An 18,780-nucleotide genomic window follows, 5' to 3' on the forward strand; every position below is an offset into this window, starting at 1 on the left:
TCTTTAGTGAGAAGGAGTTGACTCTTAACTTGTTTTGGTGCTTAGAAATTTAGGGTGATGTGAACATTTTACATTCTCCCTACAAATTCATATCGAGATTCTAGTGTAAATTTGCCGCAAACCTTACTTAGCAGAAAAATTAATGAAAAATTATGAATTTTGAAGGAGCAGCAAAATCGAAAATGATAAAAATGTTAGGACTGACCATGGGGTAGTGAAAGGTTTCAAGGAAACGTCAAAAGTGACTGATCACTTGTGGTCGACCTGATCATGCTTGTTATTGAAAAGGTTAAGTATGAGTGCTAAACTTGGTGTACTGCTGAACCTTCAAGTGCTCTGTTAAGTCTTCCATTAACTAGTGCCTCGAGTGAGAGCTTATTTTGTTCTCTTGCTTCCTGCAGGGCTGGGTGGTGGACCTGATCAACCGCTTTGGCAACCTGGGGGGCTTCAACATCCTGCTAGAACGGTTTCGCTCAGGCCCGCCACTGTCGGTGGCTGTGATCGCTGCACTCATTAGACCGTTTGGGCTGTGCCACAGCCTGCTGACAGTGCCCACCGTGGAGCGGTACCTGATGCCCATCGTGTCGCTGGTTCCCACCTTTCTGGAGCGCCTGTCGGACGAGGAGCTGAAGCGAGAGGCCAAGAACGAGAGCAAGAATGATGCCCTGGCAGCCATTGTGCGTGCCCTGCGCTCTCTCGCTGCCATGGTGCCCCACCAAGAAGAAACTGTGCGAGCACTTGAGATGTTTCGCCTGCGCATGATCCTCAGGTATTGTGCTGCCTTTGAGAGAGAGAAAAGGGGTTTAGGAGCTAGATGGGTGGGGCCCCATGGCCAAGGCTCCACTGGCTTGCGCCGCCTGCCGGACGTGGTCCAGGAGTGCTAGTTGCACCTCCGGGTCCGGGCTAGTGAGGAGTGCCTCCCATTGCTCCAAAGAGTTTTCCATTCTCTACATACGCTGTAAGCAATCAAGTTCATTTGGCCGCTTAGCACAACTCCACGAGATATGGTAAAGGGTCGGTGGCGAGTCGCGACACCACGGAAAATCGCGCCCATACAAAGTTGGATAAATTTTGTGCAGTCGTAATAAATTTGGATAAACTCCTGTTTGAATTTTATGGAGGTCTATGGCGTCTTCCCCTTTAGGAGATTTGTGGGGGGCGCCATATTTCTGCCGCAAGCATCGCTGGTGAGCAAGAAACTCTCGCGGAGCCATCCGAGCCGGGTCGTTTTCCTCCTCCTCGCGAAAGCCGTCGTTTCTGGGTGGTGGTAACAGCGAGAAAGGCTGCTGCTCCGCTCGGTTCGTGAGCGCTCGAGCTAGAGCGTCCGCCCTCTCGTTACTCTCTAGGCCTGTATGTCCAGGGCACCAGACCAACCTATAAGTGTTGCTCAATTCGCCGCCTAAAAATTTGCAAATGTTTAATGGGAGGCGGCCTTTCGTGAATAGGCGGCACGCCTCTTGCGAATCTGAGAGTATGGTGATGTACGTCTGGCCGTTGCTGCGCTCTCGACTTTTAATCGCCAATGCGATGGCGAAACACTTGGCCTTGGTGATTGATGTAGTGTACAGTGATGCGCTGGACGCCATGCTTCTCGTGTCACTGCTTATCATTGTGACGACGCAGCGCTTCCAGTTATACCTGGAAGCGTCAACGTATAGCACGTTCTCATTGCCTCTGACTAATTTTCTGATTCATTTGACACGCTCCTCTCGCCTTTCGTGATGCCGCTCCTTGGTCATGTTCCTGGGGATAAGGGCGATCGAAATATGTCCTCGGACTGGGTCTGGTACGTCCACCAGCTCCTCGTCCAAGTTCTGGGAGTTGCGGTGTTATACCCGCCCTCATCAGTATCGCTCTTCCCGACTTTGTCTGGCTGAGGCGGTTGCGCTGAGACATCATTGTTGTTGCTTTCAGTTCAGCGTACGTGTTATGCAGGCCGATCTCGAGAAGCCTCTGTGTCGGAGTGCTTATCGGTAAGCCTAATGCTGCCTTGTAAGCCCCTCTGATGATAGAATCTACTAGCTCTTCCTCGCTCTTGTTCAGCGTGTGGAAAGGCAAGCTGTATGTCAATTGGCTCATTACGAGCGCCTGCACTAAACGGACAGTATCACTTTCTTTCATGCCTTTTTTCTGGAAGGTGATCCTCTGAATCATCCTAGCCACTTGTTTAGTTGCCGATTTAAGAAGACCGATAGTGTGATTTGCCCTACCGTTGCTTTGAACCCAGAAACCCAGGATCCGGGCGACGGTGACTTCTTTAATTTTCTGCTTTTTGATTTCAATTTCTATTCTTCCGTTATTTTTGTAGCGTTCGCTGTGTATTCTGATCACCTCCGATTTTTTGAGTGCGCAGCTGAGACCACTGGTTCTGGCAAAGTTTTCGACAGCCAGTGCCGCCTCGCCTCTTGCAGAGTCTGCTCTTTGCTGGCCAGGGACCCCCGTGTGGCCCACAGAGTATTGTCGTCCGCGTAGAGGGTGTAACCTAGCTGTGGTACACAATCCAAGGCCCGAGCGAGTCGACGCATGGCGATATTAAACAACAGAGGAGATATTATGGCTCCTTGAGGCGTTCCCTTGTTTGGCATTCGAAATGGCTCAGACCTAACGCTTGAGATACCAATTGTCACCTCCCGATCGGTGAGAAAATCTTTTATATAGTTATATATCTTTTTCCCGCAACCAATCATATTTAGCTCTGAGAGTATAGCTTCATGATAGATATTGTCAAAAGCTCCCTTTAAGTCTAGAGCAAGCAGCAAATGCTCTCCACCTTTGGGAACACCCTTGAGGACCTCTTCTTGTATCAGAAGGAAAGCGTCCTGTGTTGAGAGACCACTGCGGAAGCCCAGCATGGTGGCTGGGAACAGCCCCCTGTCCTCTATGAAATTCTGAAGTCTGGTCTGAACGACCCGTTCGAAAAGCTTCCCCATACATGACGTAAGTGATATAGGTCTGAGCGCCTGCAGGGAGGGCTTTTTTCCGGGTTTCGGAATAGTTATAATTTTGGCGGTTTTCTATTCTGCAGGGACCTTTCCTTTGAGCCAATAGTGTTCATTGAATTGTTTTGTCATGCCTTCGATGGCTTTGTCGCTAAGGTTTCTATCATCGCATTCGTAATTTGGTCTTCACCGGGGGCTGTGTTCCTCTTGGCTGCCTGAGCTGCCGCAAAGACCTCCTCCTTTGTTATCGGTTCGTCTAGTTTCTCATTTCTAGCACCGCTGTAACTCATGTGATTAGCCGAGTTACTTGGTGGACTATCGCCGATATATCTCTCCTTGAGGGCTTTCACGAGGTCGTCGTTTGTGCCCGGAAATGTTTCTGCGATTTTCTGCAGTGTTCTGCTTGTCGTGGATTTGGACTTGTCTGGATCAAGAATATTTTTTAGGATGGACCAAGTTTTCGCGGTGCTCAGTGTGTTCTGAAGCGAACTGCAGAACTTGACCCATCCCTCGGTAGCCAATTTGCTAGCATAGACGTTTGCTTCCTCTGCAAGAGCAGCAATCCTACGCAGTAGTGTCCTATTCAGGCGTTGACATTTCCAACGCTTTGGTAGGCTGCGCCTGCTCTCCCATAGGTGTAGCAGACGGCTGTCTACTGCTGGCGTTTCTACGGTTCTGGCTATTTTTTTCGTAGTGATAGCATGTACCGACTTTATGTACTCCGACCATGCCTCTATTGAGATCGGTACAGAGTCGGGTGGAGGATCTCGTTTCCTAAACTCAGTCCAATCTGGGATCGCCGCGTCGCCTATCAATCAGCGCATTTTGGGTGTCGATATGGAGACGCTTATAATGTAATGGTCGCTTCCTAGATTTTCCTCCAGGTTTGTCCAGGATGTGTCTTTGAGGTTGAAGGTGAAAGTGAAGTCCGGGAACGTGTCTCTACATACGCTGTTGCCCACTCTCGTGGGTGCGATTGGGAGAGTTATTAAACTCAGGCCCAGCCTAGACGCAGCATGTTCGAGACGCGTTCCCTTCGGCGAGTCTTTTGGGTAACCCCATGTGGTGCTGGGTGCGTTAAAATCACCCAAAACCAATAGGCGGTCCTTGTTGCCTGCGATTTTAACTGTCTCAGCAAGGAGCTCATTGAAGTCTTCGCCTTTGTCTTTTGGAGGACTGTATAGGTTCACTATTATAGTCTTCGCTTTGCCTCTCTTTTGGGGGAATAAACTGATAATTTGGTGATTGATCTGTAGCGTTCCTATGTACTCATTCGTTGCCGCAATCATCTTGCTCACCAGCGTTGCTACGCGGGGATAATTTGGGTTCTGAAAAACATAATAACCCTGAAGCTTCACTATTCTGGCACCAATTTCTTGCAAGCATATAACGTCGGGTTTAATTGGTGCCACATTGATATAACTCTGGAGTGCTGCGGCGCGTTTGTGAAAAGTGCGGCAATTCTACTGCCAGATCTCTAATTGTTCCACACTTCTCAGGTTATTTTTGGCCATGATGCTTGGGTGCTTCTGCGTTGTCGCGATTCCCTTTAGATTGTTTGCTATTTCTAGCGGAGGTCGAGCGAGAGCGCTTGTTTATCGCCCTTTGCAAGCTGCTAACAGCGTCATTCACGTACTGCCTTTGAGTTTTTAATTCCTGGCCGACGAAATATTTTATCTCATTCATGAAATCGACTAGCAGTTTATTAACGTTAGCTATACCTTCCCTGTTTTTGTCTAACTGCGCCTGTATTTGCTGCGTTATTTAGTCGTGGTTTTTTACTGTTGTGCTTGGGGCAGGGGTGGTTGTACCTGCGGACACCATCCCTTCCTCAACTTCAGCCGACGCCGCGCTGCCCCCCGAAAGGGTGGGTTTTATTGACTGTTGATATTGCCGCGAACCATGCATTGGGTTTGTTTATTTGTGTTTTGCTTTTTCGGCCTGGCTGCGCCGGCCTGTGCTATCACTGTGTTCACAGCGTTTCGAACAAACGCTATCGAACAGCGCTTCGAGCGTTCTGAACAAACAGCGTTTCAAACAAACGCTATCACAGTGTTCTCGATACAATTCGACTATTCGAGGAACGCTCGCGCCGAGGGATATACCGTATTTACACGATTGTAAGACGACTCGAATGTAAGACGACTCCCCCAAAATCGCATCTCAAAAAAAAAAAAAAAACTCACGTAGGCCGCAAGCTTCGCCTCTAGTTCCGGAAAGCGGCCAGACTTCGGCCCGCGAAAGCCACGGCGCTTGGAGTCGCACGAGAAAATTTCCTCGCGCTGAAGCCGCCACTTCCGCACCACACATTCACCGATTCCGAACTTTCGTCCTCATGTCACGGCACTCATGTCAGACAGAAGTGACTCGAGAGAGCCGGTCGTGGACACAAGCGACAGGAGCACGCGGCGACGCGCCCGCTTAGAAAATTGTATCACAAAGAGGAGCTCTTCCGTCAACTACCAATACCGCCCAACGGCGGCTCTTCCGTCGATTACCGGTGCTCCCTCAAGAGCCGTGCGCTCGTCATAAAGGCACTCGTAATGCGCGCAGTAGATGCTAAAAAAAGAAAAGCTTTTGTATAAGCACGCGGAAAACTATGCGCTTTGGGTTGAGCGGGAAACTATTCGAGATGACAATACATGGGTTTCGATTCTAAGACGACCCCCCAACATTGGATTGTCAAATTTGAAAAAAAGGGTCGTCTTACAATCGTGTAAATACGGTAAATTCCCGCACAGCCGTTGCCGCGACATTCGATCGCCGACGCTCACTAGCGTGCACGTCGCTTTGCCGACCGCTGCTTCGCCGCCTGTGTATTCTTTCAGTTGTTAGGGGAGCACAAGCTCGCTCCAATAAACTTGTTTTCCTTATAGACAACTGCGTCGTCCTTTGCTGCGTGACATCTGGTGGAGGTGCGGGGTACATGAACCCCAAGCCATTGCCAAGCCGACAAGCAAGCCCAACACGACAAGCACGCCCAACTCGTGTCAGCCGCCGACAGCAAGGTCATCAGCCAGAGTTTGGACTGCTCCCGGATAAAAAGAGGAAAGAAGATGTAAAAACCACGATGATCAACGCAGGCACCATGACCAGCGCTACCAACCCTCCCGTCATTCTGCAACAACCTCGTGAGCCCCCATCATTCCGAGGATCTTTGGTGAAGACCCGGAAGAGTGGCTGGAGAAGCTAGAGCGCATCCGCATCTTTAACAGGTGGGATGACAAAGAAACGTTTCGTCATGTCTTCTTCTATTTGGAGGATGCAGCTCGAACGTGGTTTGAGAACCATGAAGGCTCCCTAACCGACTGGACTGTCTTTAAGAGCGAATTCCTCAAAACATTCGCTACGGTTGTGCGGAAAGAACGAGCCGCCCTTTTGTTGGAGACGCGAATGCAACACCCTAACGAAGGTGTTGTACTGTTCGCTGAGGAGATGAAGATGCTGTTCCGGAGAGCTGACCCCGAAATGGCAGAAGAGAAAAAGGTGCGCTTTCTGATGCGGGGAGTTAAACAAGAGCTCTTCGCTGGACTCATCCGCAACCCCCCTAAAACCGTCACTGAGTTCGTCACCGAGGCTTCTATGATCGAGAAGACCTTGGATATGCGTTCGCGGCAATACGATAGACCACTCAACACCCTTTCGGTGAACCCGGTAAACGCCCCTGGATTGGCAACGGAAGACTTGCGGGAGACCATCCGCGCCGTCGTTTGCGAGGAACTGAGGAAATTGTTCCCAGCAACGCCGCAGCCCCAAGTCGCCTCCCTCACTGACGTCGTCCGCGAGGAGGTTCAGCAAGCACTGGGGAATTCTACGCCGTCGGAAGCATCTTACGAACCACAAGCGATGACCTACTCCGCTGCTGCTCGTCGACCCCGACCCGTCCCAACCCGTAATCAAGAGGCCCCGCCGTACCGCCGCCCAATGTCGCCCGCCCGACCCACTGTAACCCGAAACCAGGCGCCCAGGAGGACCGAGGTGTGGCGAACGCCAGATAATCGTCCGCTGTGCTACCACTGCGGAGAGGCCGACCACGTCTACCGCCGCTGCCCGTACAAGAGGCTGGGTTTGCGTGGGTTCTCCGTCGACGCACCCCGCCCGCAAGCCGGCCAGCGCCCATTTGAGATCGAAGAATACCTGTCGAACACCAGCCGTGAACCATCCCGTTTCAACCGTTCGCCGTCGCCCTACCCGTACCAATCCCCCAACCGTCGCAGCAATGCTGACTTCGTCCGTGGAAGGTCCCCCAGCCCACGAGGGGGAAACTAAAAGCAGCAACTTCTGGAGGTGAAGTTGCACAACGGCGAGAAAATGAAAACCCTCCAACGACGCAAGACCGTGATTCACGACATGCCCTCATCCCGACTATCCGACGACACCCTGACGAGACCCCCGAAAACGACGACAGCTTTGCTGCGCGACGCATACCCGAAATGACGAAGCCTGCCGCTGAGAAGACGACGATGACGACGCATAGTGCCCGACCATCAACACACGCAAGCCGCGATACGACGCCCCGACGCACCCGAAATTCAAGGAAAGCGGCATCCGACGTCCAGTTGTCCATCGACGGCCTTGACGTAGTCGCTCTCATCGACACGGGAGCCGACTACTCGGTCATGTGCAGGTCATTCGCGTCCAAGCTAAAGAAAGTTACGACCAGATGGGACGGTCCCCGCCCCGCCGTGGTGGTCTAGTGGCTAAGGTACTCGGCTGCTGACCCGCAGGTCGCGGGTTCAAATCCCGGCTGCGGCGGCTGCATTTCCGATGGAGGCGGAAATGTCGTAGGCCCGTGTACTCACATTTGGGTGCACGTTAAAGAACCCCAGGTGGTCGAAATTTCCGGAGCCCTCCACTACGGCGTCTCTCATAATCATATGGTGGTTTTGGGACGTTAAACCCCACAAATCAATCAATCAATGGGACGGTCCCCACATACGCACAGCAGGAGGCCACCTCGTGACCCCAAGTGGAATGTGCACATCGCGCGTCATCATAGACGGCACTACGTACCCTGCGGAGTTCGTCATTTTGCCTAACTGCTCCCACGACGTAATTCTCGGAATGGACTTTTTGACGGACAATGGTGCAATAATTGATCTGCAGACCAGGTCGATAACGTTTTCTTCCGATCACTCCACGACGCCGCAGCCGAACCTCGGACTGCTGCTGTAAGAATCGCCGACGATCACGTCACCCTGCCACCCCGCGCAAGCTTGATGATCGCCGTCTATTGTGAAGGTGCTGCTCCTGACGTCGACGCTATCATGGAGACTGACCAAAGGTTGCTTCTAGACCGCGGTGTGTCTGTCGCAAGAGGCATTGCGCGGTTTAAGCAACGCAGATCCCACGTTTTGGTCACCAATTTCACCGAGGAGTACCAGCATCTAAACAAGGGCGCTGCAATTGCATTCCTCGAAAAAACGCAATAAGCGAGTCAAGTGATCGCGGTCGCCACCTTTGAACGCGCACGCGCAGATGCTTCCAAGCTGCCACATCCTTTCGACGTGAACCCGGCGCTGTCGCAAGAAAATCGGGACAGATTACTGGAGTTGCTCCATCGCTACAGCGAGTGTTTTTCCTCGAACTCGAAGTTACGGCAGACACCTTTGGCGAAGCACCGGATAATAACCGAAGATGGAGTCCGACCTACCAGACAGTCACCGTACCGCGTTTCTTCACACGAGCGCGAAGCCATCCGGACTCAAGTAGATGACATGCTCAGCGACGACATAATACAGCCATCGAAAAGCCCGTGGGCTGCGCCGGTTGTACTCGTGAAGAAAAAAGATGGCACTTTAAGATTCTGCGTTGACTACCGCAGACTAAACAAAATCACCAAAAAGGACGTGTACCCCCTGCCACGAATCGACGACGCCTTCGACCACCTCTGCCACGCCAAGTATTTCTCATCCATAGATCTGAAGACCGGCTACTGTCAAATTGAAGTGGACGAGAGAGACCGAGAGAAGACTGCATTTATAACCCCGGACGGTCTATACGAGTTCAAGGTGATGCCGTTTGGGCTGTGCACGGCGCCTGCAACGTTTCAGAGAGTCATGGACACTGTGCTAGCAGGCATGAAGTGGCACACTTGCCTCGTGTACCTCGACGACGTTGTCGTATTCGCCCGGACTTTCGACGAACACCTCACAAGGTTGGAATCTGTACTCGAGGCCATTCGTACGTCGGGGTTAACGCTGAAGCCTGAGAAGTGCCGTTTCGCGTACGAGGAACTCAAGTTCTTGGGTCACGTCGTGAACGCCGCGGGAGTCCTACCTGACCCAGCAAAAACATCAGCCATTGCGAACTTCCCAAGGCCGAAAGATAAAAAGGGTGTGCGAAGGTTTCTCGGACTGTGCGCATACTACCGGCGCTTCTTTGCAAACTTCGCACGCATTGCAGAGCCACTCACGCGCCTGACGAAAGAAAGCACCCCTTTCAGCTGGGAAAACGACCAAGAAAAGGCATTCTGCGAGCTGCAACAACGCCTGCAAAACCCGCCCGTGCTCGCTCATTTCGACGAAAACGCCGAAACGGAAATGCACACGAACGCCAGTGATATCGGTTTGGGTGCCGTCCTCGTCCAAAAGCAAAGCGGTTACGAAAAGGTAATCGCCTATGCAAGCCGTGGTCTGTCGAAGGAGGAGAGAAACTACTCTGCCTCCGAGAAAGAGTGCCTGGCTATCATATGGGCCATTTCAAAATTTCGCCCATACGTTTTTGGTAGACCGTTTAAGGTTGTGACAGACCATCATGCGCTGTGTTGGCTCGCCAATTTGAAGGACCCCTCCGGCCGTCTTGGGCGGTGGAGCTTGCGCCTGCAAGAGTTCGACGTTACAATATTCTACAAATCCGGCAGGAAACACTCCGACGCCGACTGCCTGTCCCGCGCCCCCGTCGACCCACCATCACAGAACTCCGATGAAGACAGCGCCTTCTTCGGAGTCGTGACAGAGAGCGACCTAGCCGCCCAGCAGCGTGCCGACCCTGACCTCCGCGCCATGATCGACTACCTCGAAGGACGCAACGTCGCCGTGCCTAGGGCGTTCAAGCGCAACTTATCAGCGTTCAGCCTCAAAAACTCCATCCTAGTGAAGAAGAATTTCAACCCCGGAACGAGAACGAATTATCTACTTGTCATCCCCGCAGACCTTCGTGACAATTTTGGAAGCGTGCCACGACGACCCGTCTTCCGGACATCTCGGAACAGCTCGCACGATTACAAAAATTAAGGCGAAATACTTCTGGCTCCGCCTTACATCCGATGTCACTTACTACGTCCGGAGCTGCCGTGACTGCTAGCGACGAAAAACACCACCGACGAGACCCTCCGGACTTCTGCAGCCGATCGCCGTCCCAACGAGGCCCTTCCAACAGATCGGAATGGACCTTCTGGGCCCGTTCCCTACATCCCGATCCGCGAACAAATGGATTGTCGTAGCGACAGACTACATGACGCGCTACGCAGAGACCACCGCTCTTCCGAGGGGAACTTCACAAGAAGTTGCAAAGTTCTTTATTAACCAAGTTGTGCTGCGACATGGAGCCCCTGAGGTCCTAATCACAGACCGCGGAACGACCTTCACTGCGGAGCTCATGCAAGGAATCTTACGCTACAGCAACACGGATCACCGAAGAACGACGGCGTACCACCCCCAAACGAACGGACCAACGGAACGGCTGAATAAGACAATCGCGGATATGATGTCTACTTACGTCGACGTTGAACATAATACGTGGGACGAAGTCCTCCCGTACGTCACGTTTGCGTACAACACGGCTATCCAAGAAACCACGCAGATGACACTGTTCGAGCTCGTCTACGGAAGACGGCCGACTACGATGCTCGACGCCATGCTTCCGCACGTAGAAGACGACGACCTCAACGCCGACGTCCAAGGATACCTCCAACGTGCGGAGGAGGCCCGCCAGCTCGCTCGAGTTCGTATAACGGACCAGCAACTGGTGGATGCCGGACGCTACAATCTCCGACACCGAGACGCCGAGTATTATCCTGGAGATCGTGTGTAGGTTTGGACTCCCATTCGACGACGTGGACTCAGTGAGAAACTTCTACGACACTATTTCGGACCCTACCGGATTCTACGACGTGTTGGCGAACTAACGTACGAAGTGATCCCCGATGGTGACTCCCGTACATCACGACGACGCCTGCGGCCCGAAGTCGTCCATGTGGTTCGCTTAAAACCTTTCTACGGACGATGACGAACTTTTATTTTAATTTGTTTGGACTGTCCCTTATGTTAGCATCGGGTCGATGCACTCTTAGGGGGGGGTAATGCCGCGAACCATGCATTGGGTTTGTTTATTTGTGTTTTGCTTTTTCGGCCTGGCTGCGCCGGCCTGTGCTATCACAGCGTTTCGAACAAACGCTATCGAACAGCGCTTCGAGCGTTCCGAACAAACAGCGTTTCCAACAAACGCTATCACAGCGTTTCGAACAAACCCTATCGAACAGCGCTTTGAGCGTTCCGAACAAACAGCGTTTCAAACAAACGCTATCACAGCGTTCTCGATACAATTCGACTATTCGAGAAACGCTCGCGCCGAGGGATATAAATTCCTGCTCAGCCGATGCCGCGACATTCGATCGCCGACGCTCACTAGCGTGCATGTCGCTTTGCCGACCGCTGCTTCGCCGCCTGTGTATTCTTTCAGTTGTTAGGGGAGCACAAGCTCGCTCCAATAAACTTGTTTTCCTTATAGACAACTGCGTCGTCCTTTGCTGCGTGACAATATGTCGTTTTCTGACTACATCCTCTAGCTATTCCTGTCGGGTTTCGTGGTCGTAGTTTAGCCTCTAGCCGTCTCTCTAATGAAGATATTGCTGCCTGTAAGTTATTTCGCTCTTCGGCCATTTGTTTCTTTAGCTCTTCGACCTCTTGAGTCAATCTCTTATTTTCTTCCAATATTTTCTTGTATTGTGGATTTTCTGTTATAGGAGCATTGGAAGACACTGACCCCGCAAAGCTCACCTGATATATGTTTGTCCGGCCGGCGGCTAGGGCGTCTTGTGATTCCTCGCAGGAACCCATCTCGGCCGGAGGTCCGCGATGCTTTCGTTGGTTCTTTAAGCTGGATTTCCCAGGGGCCGGAGGTGCCGCGTTAGTGTGATGTCTGTCCCTCCTTGAACGAGATCTCGATCGCGACCTTGACTGGGATCTTGATCGGGATCGTGAACTTGACCTTGACTGGTGCTGTTCCATCCGGTCCGAGCTGAACCATCGAGGCATGTCCGTCCTTAGTGGAGGGAATTCTTCGGACGACTTGGCATCGCCGGTACATTCAGGTTGGCTAACCTAGTCTTTTGGCTGATCTGTCCTCAATTTCTTGGGAGGAGCGACGTTCTTAAGTTTTTTATTGCACAGACTATCTTCTGTGGGGTGTTCACCGTCACAGATGACACACTTGGGGATGCAGTCGTGTCCTTGCATTGGTTCCCTTGCCCCGCACTTGAGGCATACATTGACATTTGGAGTTGGACAGACGTTCGTACGGTGTCCGGTTTGGAGGCATATCTTGCACACCTGTACTGTTGGCTTGTATGGGTAGCATATTAACTCGGCACCCATTATGTATACGCTCCTCGGTAGCACATTGCCTGTGAATGTGATAATCGCCGTTTTAGACGAGCCCAACATTCTTGCTCTCTCAATATTCACCCCTTGAGTGCGAACACGTAGGTTCTCCATTAGTTCATCTTGCGAAGTCTCGGCCGGTATTCCATGTATAATTCCCCGCAAGACGCCTTCGGGGTCGGCCACGTATGCATTGAAAGCGTGGATTTGTCCCCTAATCTTTAGTTGACTGATACCTCGCAGCCTACTCGCAACTTCGATGCTTGGCGTAGATAGGATTACAATGTTCGATCCTGGTTGAACTCGCAACAGAAAGTCATTGCCATTGAAACTTCGTTGGCAGGCATCTATCACACCCCTGGAGAGTTCCAGTCGCAATATGTTTTTAACCCAGAGACTCTTATGCGGCCTCAGAATAATCTTGATGTCCTCTTTCGGTAGTGGAAATGGGCCGCGTCGCTTTTTCTGTCTGAAACCCTGCTTGGCTTCACGTTTTTGTTTTTCGGCGGGCGGATGGCTTTCAAATTTCTCGTTCGCTTTCACAGCCTTCTCCATCTGGGATTTCTGCTCTTTTAACAGGTTTTTCTTTTGCCTGCGCGATAAAACAGTATGCCAGGCATCCTCAGTCCATCCATGGCGTTCCGAACAAGTCGCGTCGCCAGTCTCGTTTCCGAGAGTCGCGTAAACAGACGCTGGTTCGTCATCCTTTGCCTGCCGAGACGAGACGTCACTTGCGTCTGTGTCAGCGGTGAGTGATTCCGGTGCCCAAGAAGGGCTCGGATAAGCTTTGTCAACTTCCATATGGCGAGAAAAGACGATCAGCCCCGGCCAGGCATGCTTGGCAGAACAAAGAAAAAGTGACTGCTGCTCCTGCCAAGTTAGTCGGAGCGCTTAGGCTGACAGATCTTTCCCACCGGCATTTTGTCGTGTCACAAAACAGGTCAAGAAAGTGAGGTAAACATCGCTCACCTTCGATCTTTGTCCCGTGGCAGCACAGCAAGTGTCCAAAGTTCACTATCTGCTAGTTCGTGCTCCCACAAACACACAACACCGTCGTGTTCCGCACGTCGGAGTACCTTCCGGGACGCGCGACGCCAGCCGTGGTCGTTGAGGTGAGCGTCTCAACAAGGTAATCCAATCTGCCTGCGATGGTTTCTTCTCGTAAAGTTGATCCTGGCCCAAGCTTTGAGTATCCGTGGAATCAGGAGAACTTCACAAAGCAGACTATAAGACTGTTAGATGAGTTTGCGCGAAATCGCTCTTAGAAAAGCTTCGAGAAAGCGGAGTGCAGTGTGAAGATGTCTTCACAGCTTGGCGCCTCCTGGCGGTCTCCTGTTGCCTTTGAGAAATGCCACTGAGGACGTTTACTGTCTCCTAGTTGGGGTACACTGGTTATGCATGGTGGTGTATTCAGATAAGAAAAGCTGTGCATTGCTAACAACTCATTTTAGTTTCGCTAGAAAAATGAGCAAACTAACAAAAACTGTCGTTTGAATTCCAGGGGTCACAGAACCAATCCTACTGTCATGAGAAAAAATATGTGGTCTTTGTCAAAAAAAAAAAAAAAAGTTCAGAAGTCTCCTCTGAGGCTTCTGAACTGCATCTCTGCTGTTTTTTCTGAATTGCATGAAAATGGGATGGTGATCTGTTTGATGCAGCTGAAGCAGGTCAGGCACAAAACACCAGTTTTAAAGACTGAGAGAACCTCTGGCGTATGCTCAACAAGAGGATATCCAAATCTTTCACACTCCAAGATTACTGCTTTCAGGCGATCTCATTTCTTTACTGATAATCAGCAAACAAGAATTTTTTAATTTTCTCAAGAACAAAAGTTTAATCCAGCTGACGCACATGTGGAGATTGCGGTCATTGACAGATTTTTGAATGAGATTGATATTCTGAACTTTAAGGGGAAACACGGGTATTGAAGGCCGCGAAATTCCTGCAAAATTTACTTCTTGCTGAATAAAAAAAAAATACTATATAGAGGGTCCGAAGAAGCTGTTCCTAAAATGCTATTGCCGTGTAATGCATACCGTAAAGTGGAATTACTTTGTGACTGCAGGGGTTACATTGTGACACGTGCTCTGGTTTCTGTATTTTTTAATTTCGCGCCATGACCAGGTGGCGCAGTAAAGCAATAGGCTGCTCGAAAGGCTCTCCTGACATGCCAAGTGACATAGCGGCAGCCGACCAAAGTTCCCATGCTGTGTAGCCACTCTAGACGCAGACATGTTGAATGGTGTTTAGCGTGCATTCTTGAAGCGCTGTAAACTTAAATATTGATACTTCGTGCGGTAACTTTGTGCCACACCAACTGTCGGAAAGTTACCAGAAGAAAAGCAGTTCTTCCTACAGTATCAGAGCTAGACGATCTAAGAAAAGGTCTCCTTTTGAGGACCACAATGCAGAAAAAAGCAGTGACAAGGAATCCTCTTCAGATAGTCACCACGGCAACATCAAAAAGTGGTTGGAAGGAGGTACAAGGGATTCCGAGGTACTCTTTGGAAGTCTTGACAACCTATTTAAAACACACACTCCTACCACTTCTGTGATACCAAATAACATCCTGAAGGCCCATGTTGCAAGTTCAGGAGAAAGAATCTTCAAGAAGGATGACTTCATCGTAGTTAACTTCGAACGGCAAATTTACCCGGGAAGAGTGATGGCAGTTAAACCTAACGGGAACATCGTTAGTGCTATGGAGAGGACGCAAAGGAATTAGAGATAGCTGGGCCGGGAAGACGCAATTTTATACTCAAAAGAAGAAAATCTGTACTCAAATGAGTCCCCTAGGCCAGAAAACGAATGGGGTATCTTTGAGGTAACAGATCTTGATTGAAGAGGTACACCGTTGTTCTCTATGAAAGGGAACACGCGAACGTGTGGCCTGCGCTCAGCGATCGCTGCCTACAGCACCTTCAACCGTCAAGTGAAGAAAGCACGTTCGCTTTTGGCGTCATCTATGGCCAAGCAAGATAACGAGTCATGGCCGATAGATGCTTTGGTATCAAGGCATAGACGCATTCACGCAAACGGTGACGGCGGTGATTAGGTTCAGAAGCTCACGTCATTGACTTAGAGGGAGGAAACCGTTGGATCAGTTGACGTCAGCAACCTTTTGGCGTTCGGCAGTCGCAGCTCGGACACAATGCCGGAGACGTAGAGCTAGTCTGTCTAACTCCACACAACGAGAAGGACCTCTGTGTCCAAGTGGGAGCTCGCAGTGATCTTGATGCAGGAGCTCTGCTGGCTGCCACTCCCGCACCCTGGTGACCTTCTTTGCTCGCTGCCGACTCAGCCACGCCTGCCAGCTCTGCTGTGCTTCTCTCATGATTTTTCTTCCAAATCACTGTGCAAGCTAAGCTCCATATCGGTTTAAGGGGAGGTGCTACTCAAAGACACTTTTTTTTCAATATTCACCCTAGAGCAGTGAAACTTGAGCTGTTTACGGAACTTTTTATGCCGATTTCAAATATATAATTAGTTTTCTTGCAAGTTACACACTTTCAGCTCTGCAACATGACAAAGTGAAAACCTTAACCCTTTTGCCCCCCTCTTTTCATCCCTAAACTTCTCTAATTTTTTACCATTCATAGCTCATAATGCTTCAAATAAAGTGTAGAGTGCAAATAACTAATTAGGAAGCACATACAAAATATGTAATATGCGTGAAAAATAATAGACGTAAAAAGCCCATATTTCACCTACCCTAGTAAAGTATACATACACTTTTTTATTATAAAATAAAATATTGAAATTTAAACTAGAAAATTGCATTTATGATACTTTGGAAAAAATTTGGGCAAAATTTCATGCAGATTTGAGCACTAGAAGTGCCCAAAAAAGGAGGGGCACATTGGAAAAAATGCCAAAATTTGTGTTTTGAGAAAAACGAGTTTTAAAGTTAAAATTCAGTTTTTATTTATGAAAGATATTATTAAATCAGATGAAATTCGCACACCAAAAACCAAAAACAACAATCCTTCTTGTAGTGACCACTGTGACTAAAATACGCCAGCACCATGACTTTGTCCCTCTCGGCTTTTTCGAGCCCACTCCTCACAGACATTTCAATCACAGACAGGGCCATGAAACGCTTGTCCAAATTCCGCTCCATCTGGCAGAGCCTTGTGCCAACTGCAAGCTAGGAAGAAGTTCGACACGACTATGAAATTCAAACCAAGTCCAGTGTCATGCCATTTTGCTGCCATGTTTGTGCTACATACTGTCGTACATAATGGCAATGTCGTCCCTGCTAAGTTCTCTCACTGCGAGCTCTTTCGGCCTCTCAACATTGGCACTGACGTCATCCATTGCCTCATCACGAACTCTCCGGCTGACGCGTGTGAATGACTTTTGATGCATTGGCTTTTGCAAGCCAACAACTGCCACAAATTGGACCAGCTGCTCTTAGCCTATTCCTACAGAGCACGCCGCACAACGGCTTTCACTTGCGAGCAATGCTTTTTTCATTCATAACAGAGATAATTACACGAAAAAAGCATTGTACAGCTGTGCTGCTCGACAAGACATGGACCCCGCAAATAGGTTTCATAGTACATACAGGTACGCTGCGGCCAATGGTGGTCTTTGATTCGTACCATGTGATAAGCCAGTTGCGGCGCTCTAAAGACACGCAGAAGAGTGCTTCTTTTTATTATTTCTTGTGCTGCATCAGCGAGAGAAACTGTTGTTATTTGAAGAGTGAGGCTCGACTCATGCGATCAACAATGGCGAGCGGCGGCGCATTATCGGTGGCAAGGTGCGCGAAGACTGCACACTTTCGACCTTTTAACAGGCGCCTTGTGCTCTTTAGATACAATTTTAAAGCATTTCCAGTTAAGTCTCGACCTGTATTATTTTTTTCATAACAGTAGAGGTACTAATCTTATCAAAACAGGCAAAAATAAAAAATTGTTAATTTTGAAAAAAACTCTAGTTTTTTGACCCATATCTCCCCTTAAAATGCACCACGCTTACGCGTGTCGCACCTGCGCACCATTTTGCTCGTCGTCTTTGGTTCAGGCTGATGGTGTCGCACACTTTTCAAACATGTGCTTGCACATCAAACACATTTATAAATTATTCCTGGACTAAATCACTTGTTCGGAGCAGCACAGTCTTGTTTTGAAAGCAGACGTGTTGGACTTCTCACTGGCTTAGCCAAGCTTAGCTTTGAGTGGCCATATGTGTAGCCTCCAAGATTGGAAGGTGTGCACTGTCTAAAAAAGCGCGTGCTATTCTCAAGTTTCACTGCTATGTCCGGTTATCCTTGAGTGGGTACTTTTTCTTTTTCTTTTTGGTTAGCCCTGTCTTCATCATTACTTGGTAGAGATAGAGAGTTTCTTCCTTGTTTTATATTCTCGTCAGCATTCTGCATGTAGTGAAGTGTGTCTTGGAAGTTGCTGTGCACATTTTGTCATTGCAGTGATCCAGTGGTGACAAAGCTCAGCTGCTAGATCGGGGCTGTGGTGCTTGCATCTAGAGATCAAAGCATTTTTGTTGGTGCAGATGTTTTCTTGCATTTTTAAATTGTGAACCAGTAATTAAGCAGACAATAATTCAGGGGAAGTTCTTTTGAGTGTGTAAATGCAGGTTTCAGGTGAATGGCATTTGGTCTGAAACTTGGGACATTGCAGGTTGCTGCAGATCTCCTCATTCAATGGCAAGATGAATGCGCTCAACGAGGTGAACAAGGTGATTGCCAACGTGTCCTACTACGCCCACCGACATACTGATGAGGAGGAATGGCTCACAGCTGAACGCATGGCGGTCAGTGCCTTTCGTGTTTTTCTTAGAGGACCCCTGACACCGAAATTGAAACCTCAGAAGTGTACGCTTGATTTGTGTTCTTCGTTTGCATTTCTTGTACACAGGGGCCAGTCTGACTGATTATTAGTGGCGAGTGTTGCCTTTAAAATATGAGGACAAGTAAAAAATTAAGTACACTTTTCATTCTACAGTTTATTAGTGGGAAGCTAGGGGGATACTATGCACATAATTTTTCTACATAATCTCCCTCCTTGTCAGTGCTCTTGGCCCAGCGGTCAATGAGCTTACATAATCCTTCAAAATAGAAGGTTTTCAATTGGTCGCAAAGCTACTTTTGCACGTATGAATTTGAGGCATACATATCGGCAATCACGCAAAGCATGCTTGAGTGGCTCAAACAAGTGAGTCACGTGGAGTTATGTCTGGGCTGTAGGGAGAGTGTTCCAGTAACGCGAATTTCGTCT

General features: G+C 49.5%; 1 protein-coding gene across 3 annotated transcripts in view; it reads left to right on the top strand.

Annotated features, from left to right (window-relative positions):
- The window catches only part of faf (ubiquitin carboxyl-terminal hydrolase-like faf), a 482,217-nt gene that overhangs the window by 87,575 nt on the left and 375,862 nt on the right, over positions 1-18,780 (top strand). For all 3 annotated transcript variants that reach the window (XM_075874530.1, XM_037429964.2, XM_075874549.1), the window contains 2 exons: positions 402-769; positions 18,184-18,316. In XM_075874530.1, the coding sequence (XP_075730645.1) occupies positions 402-769; positions 18,184-18,316 (501 nt within the window). The remainder of the gene's footprint in view (positions 1-401; positions 770-18,183; positions 18,317-18,780) is intronic.

Source organism: Rhipicephalus microplus, chromosome 1 (genome assembly GCF_043290135.1).
Source record: "Rhipicephalus microplus isolate Deutch F79 chromosome 1, USDA_Rmic, whole genome shotgun sequence".
Taxonomy (NCBI): Eukaryota; Metazoa; Arthropoda; class Arachnida; order Ixodida; family Ixodidae; genus Rhipicephalus; species Rhipicephalus microplus.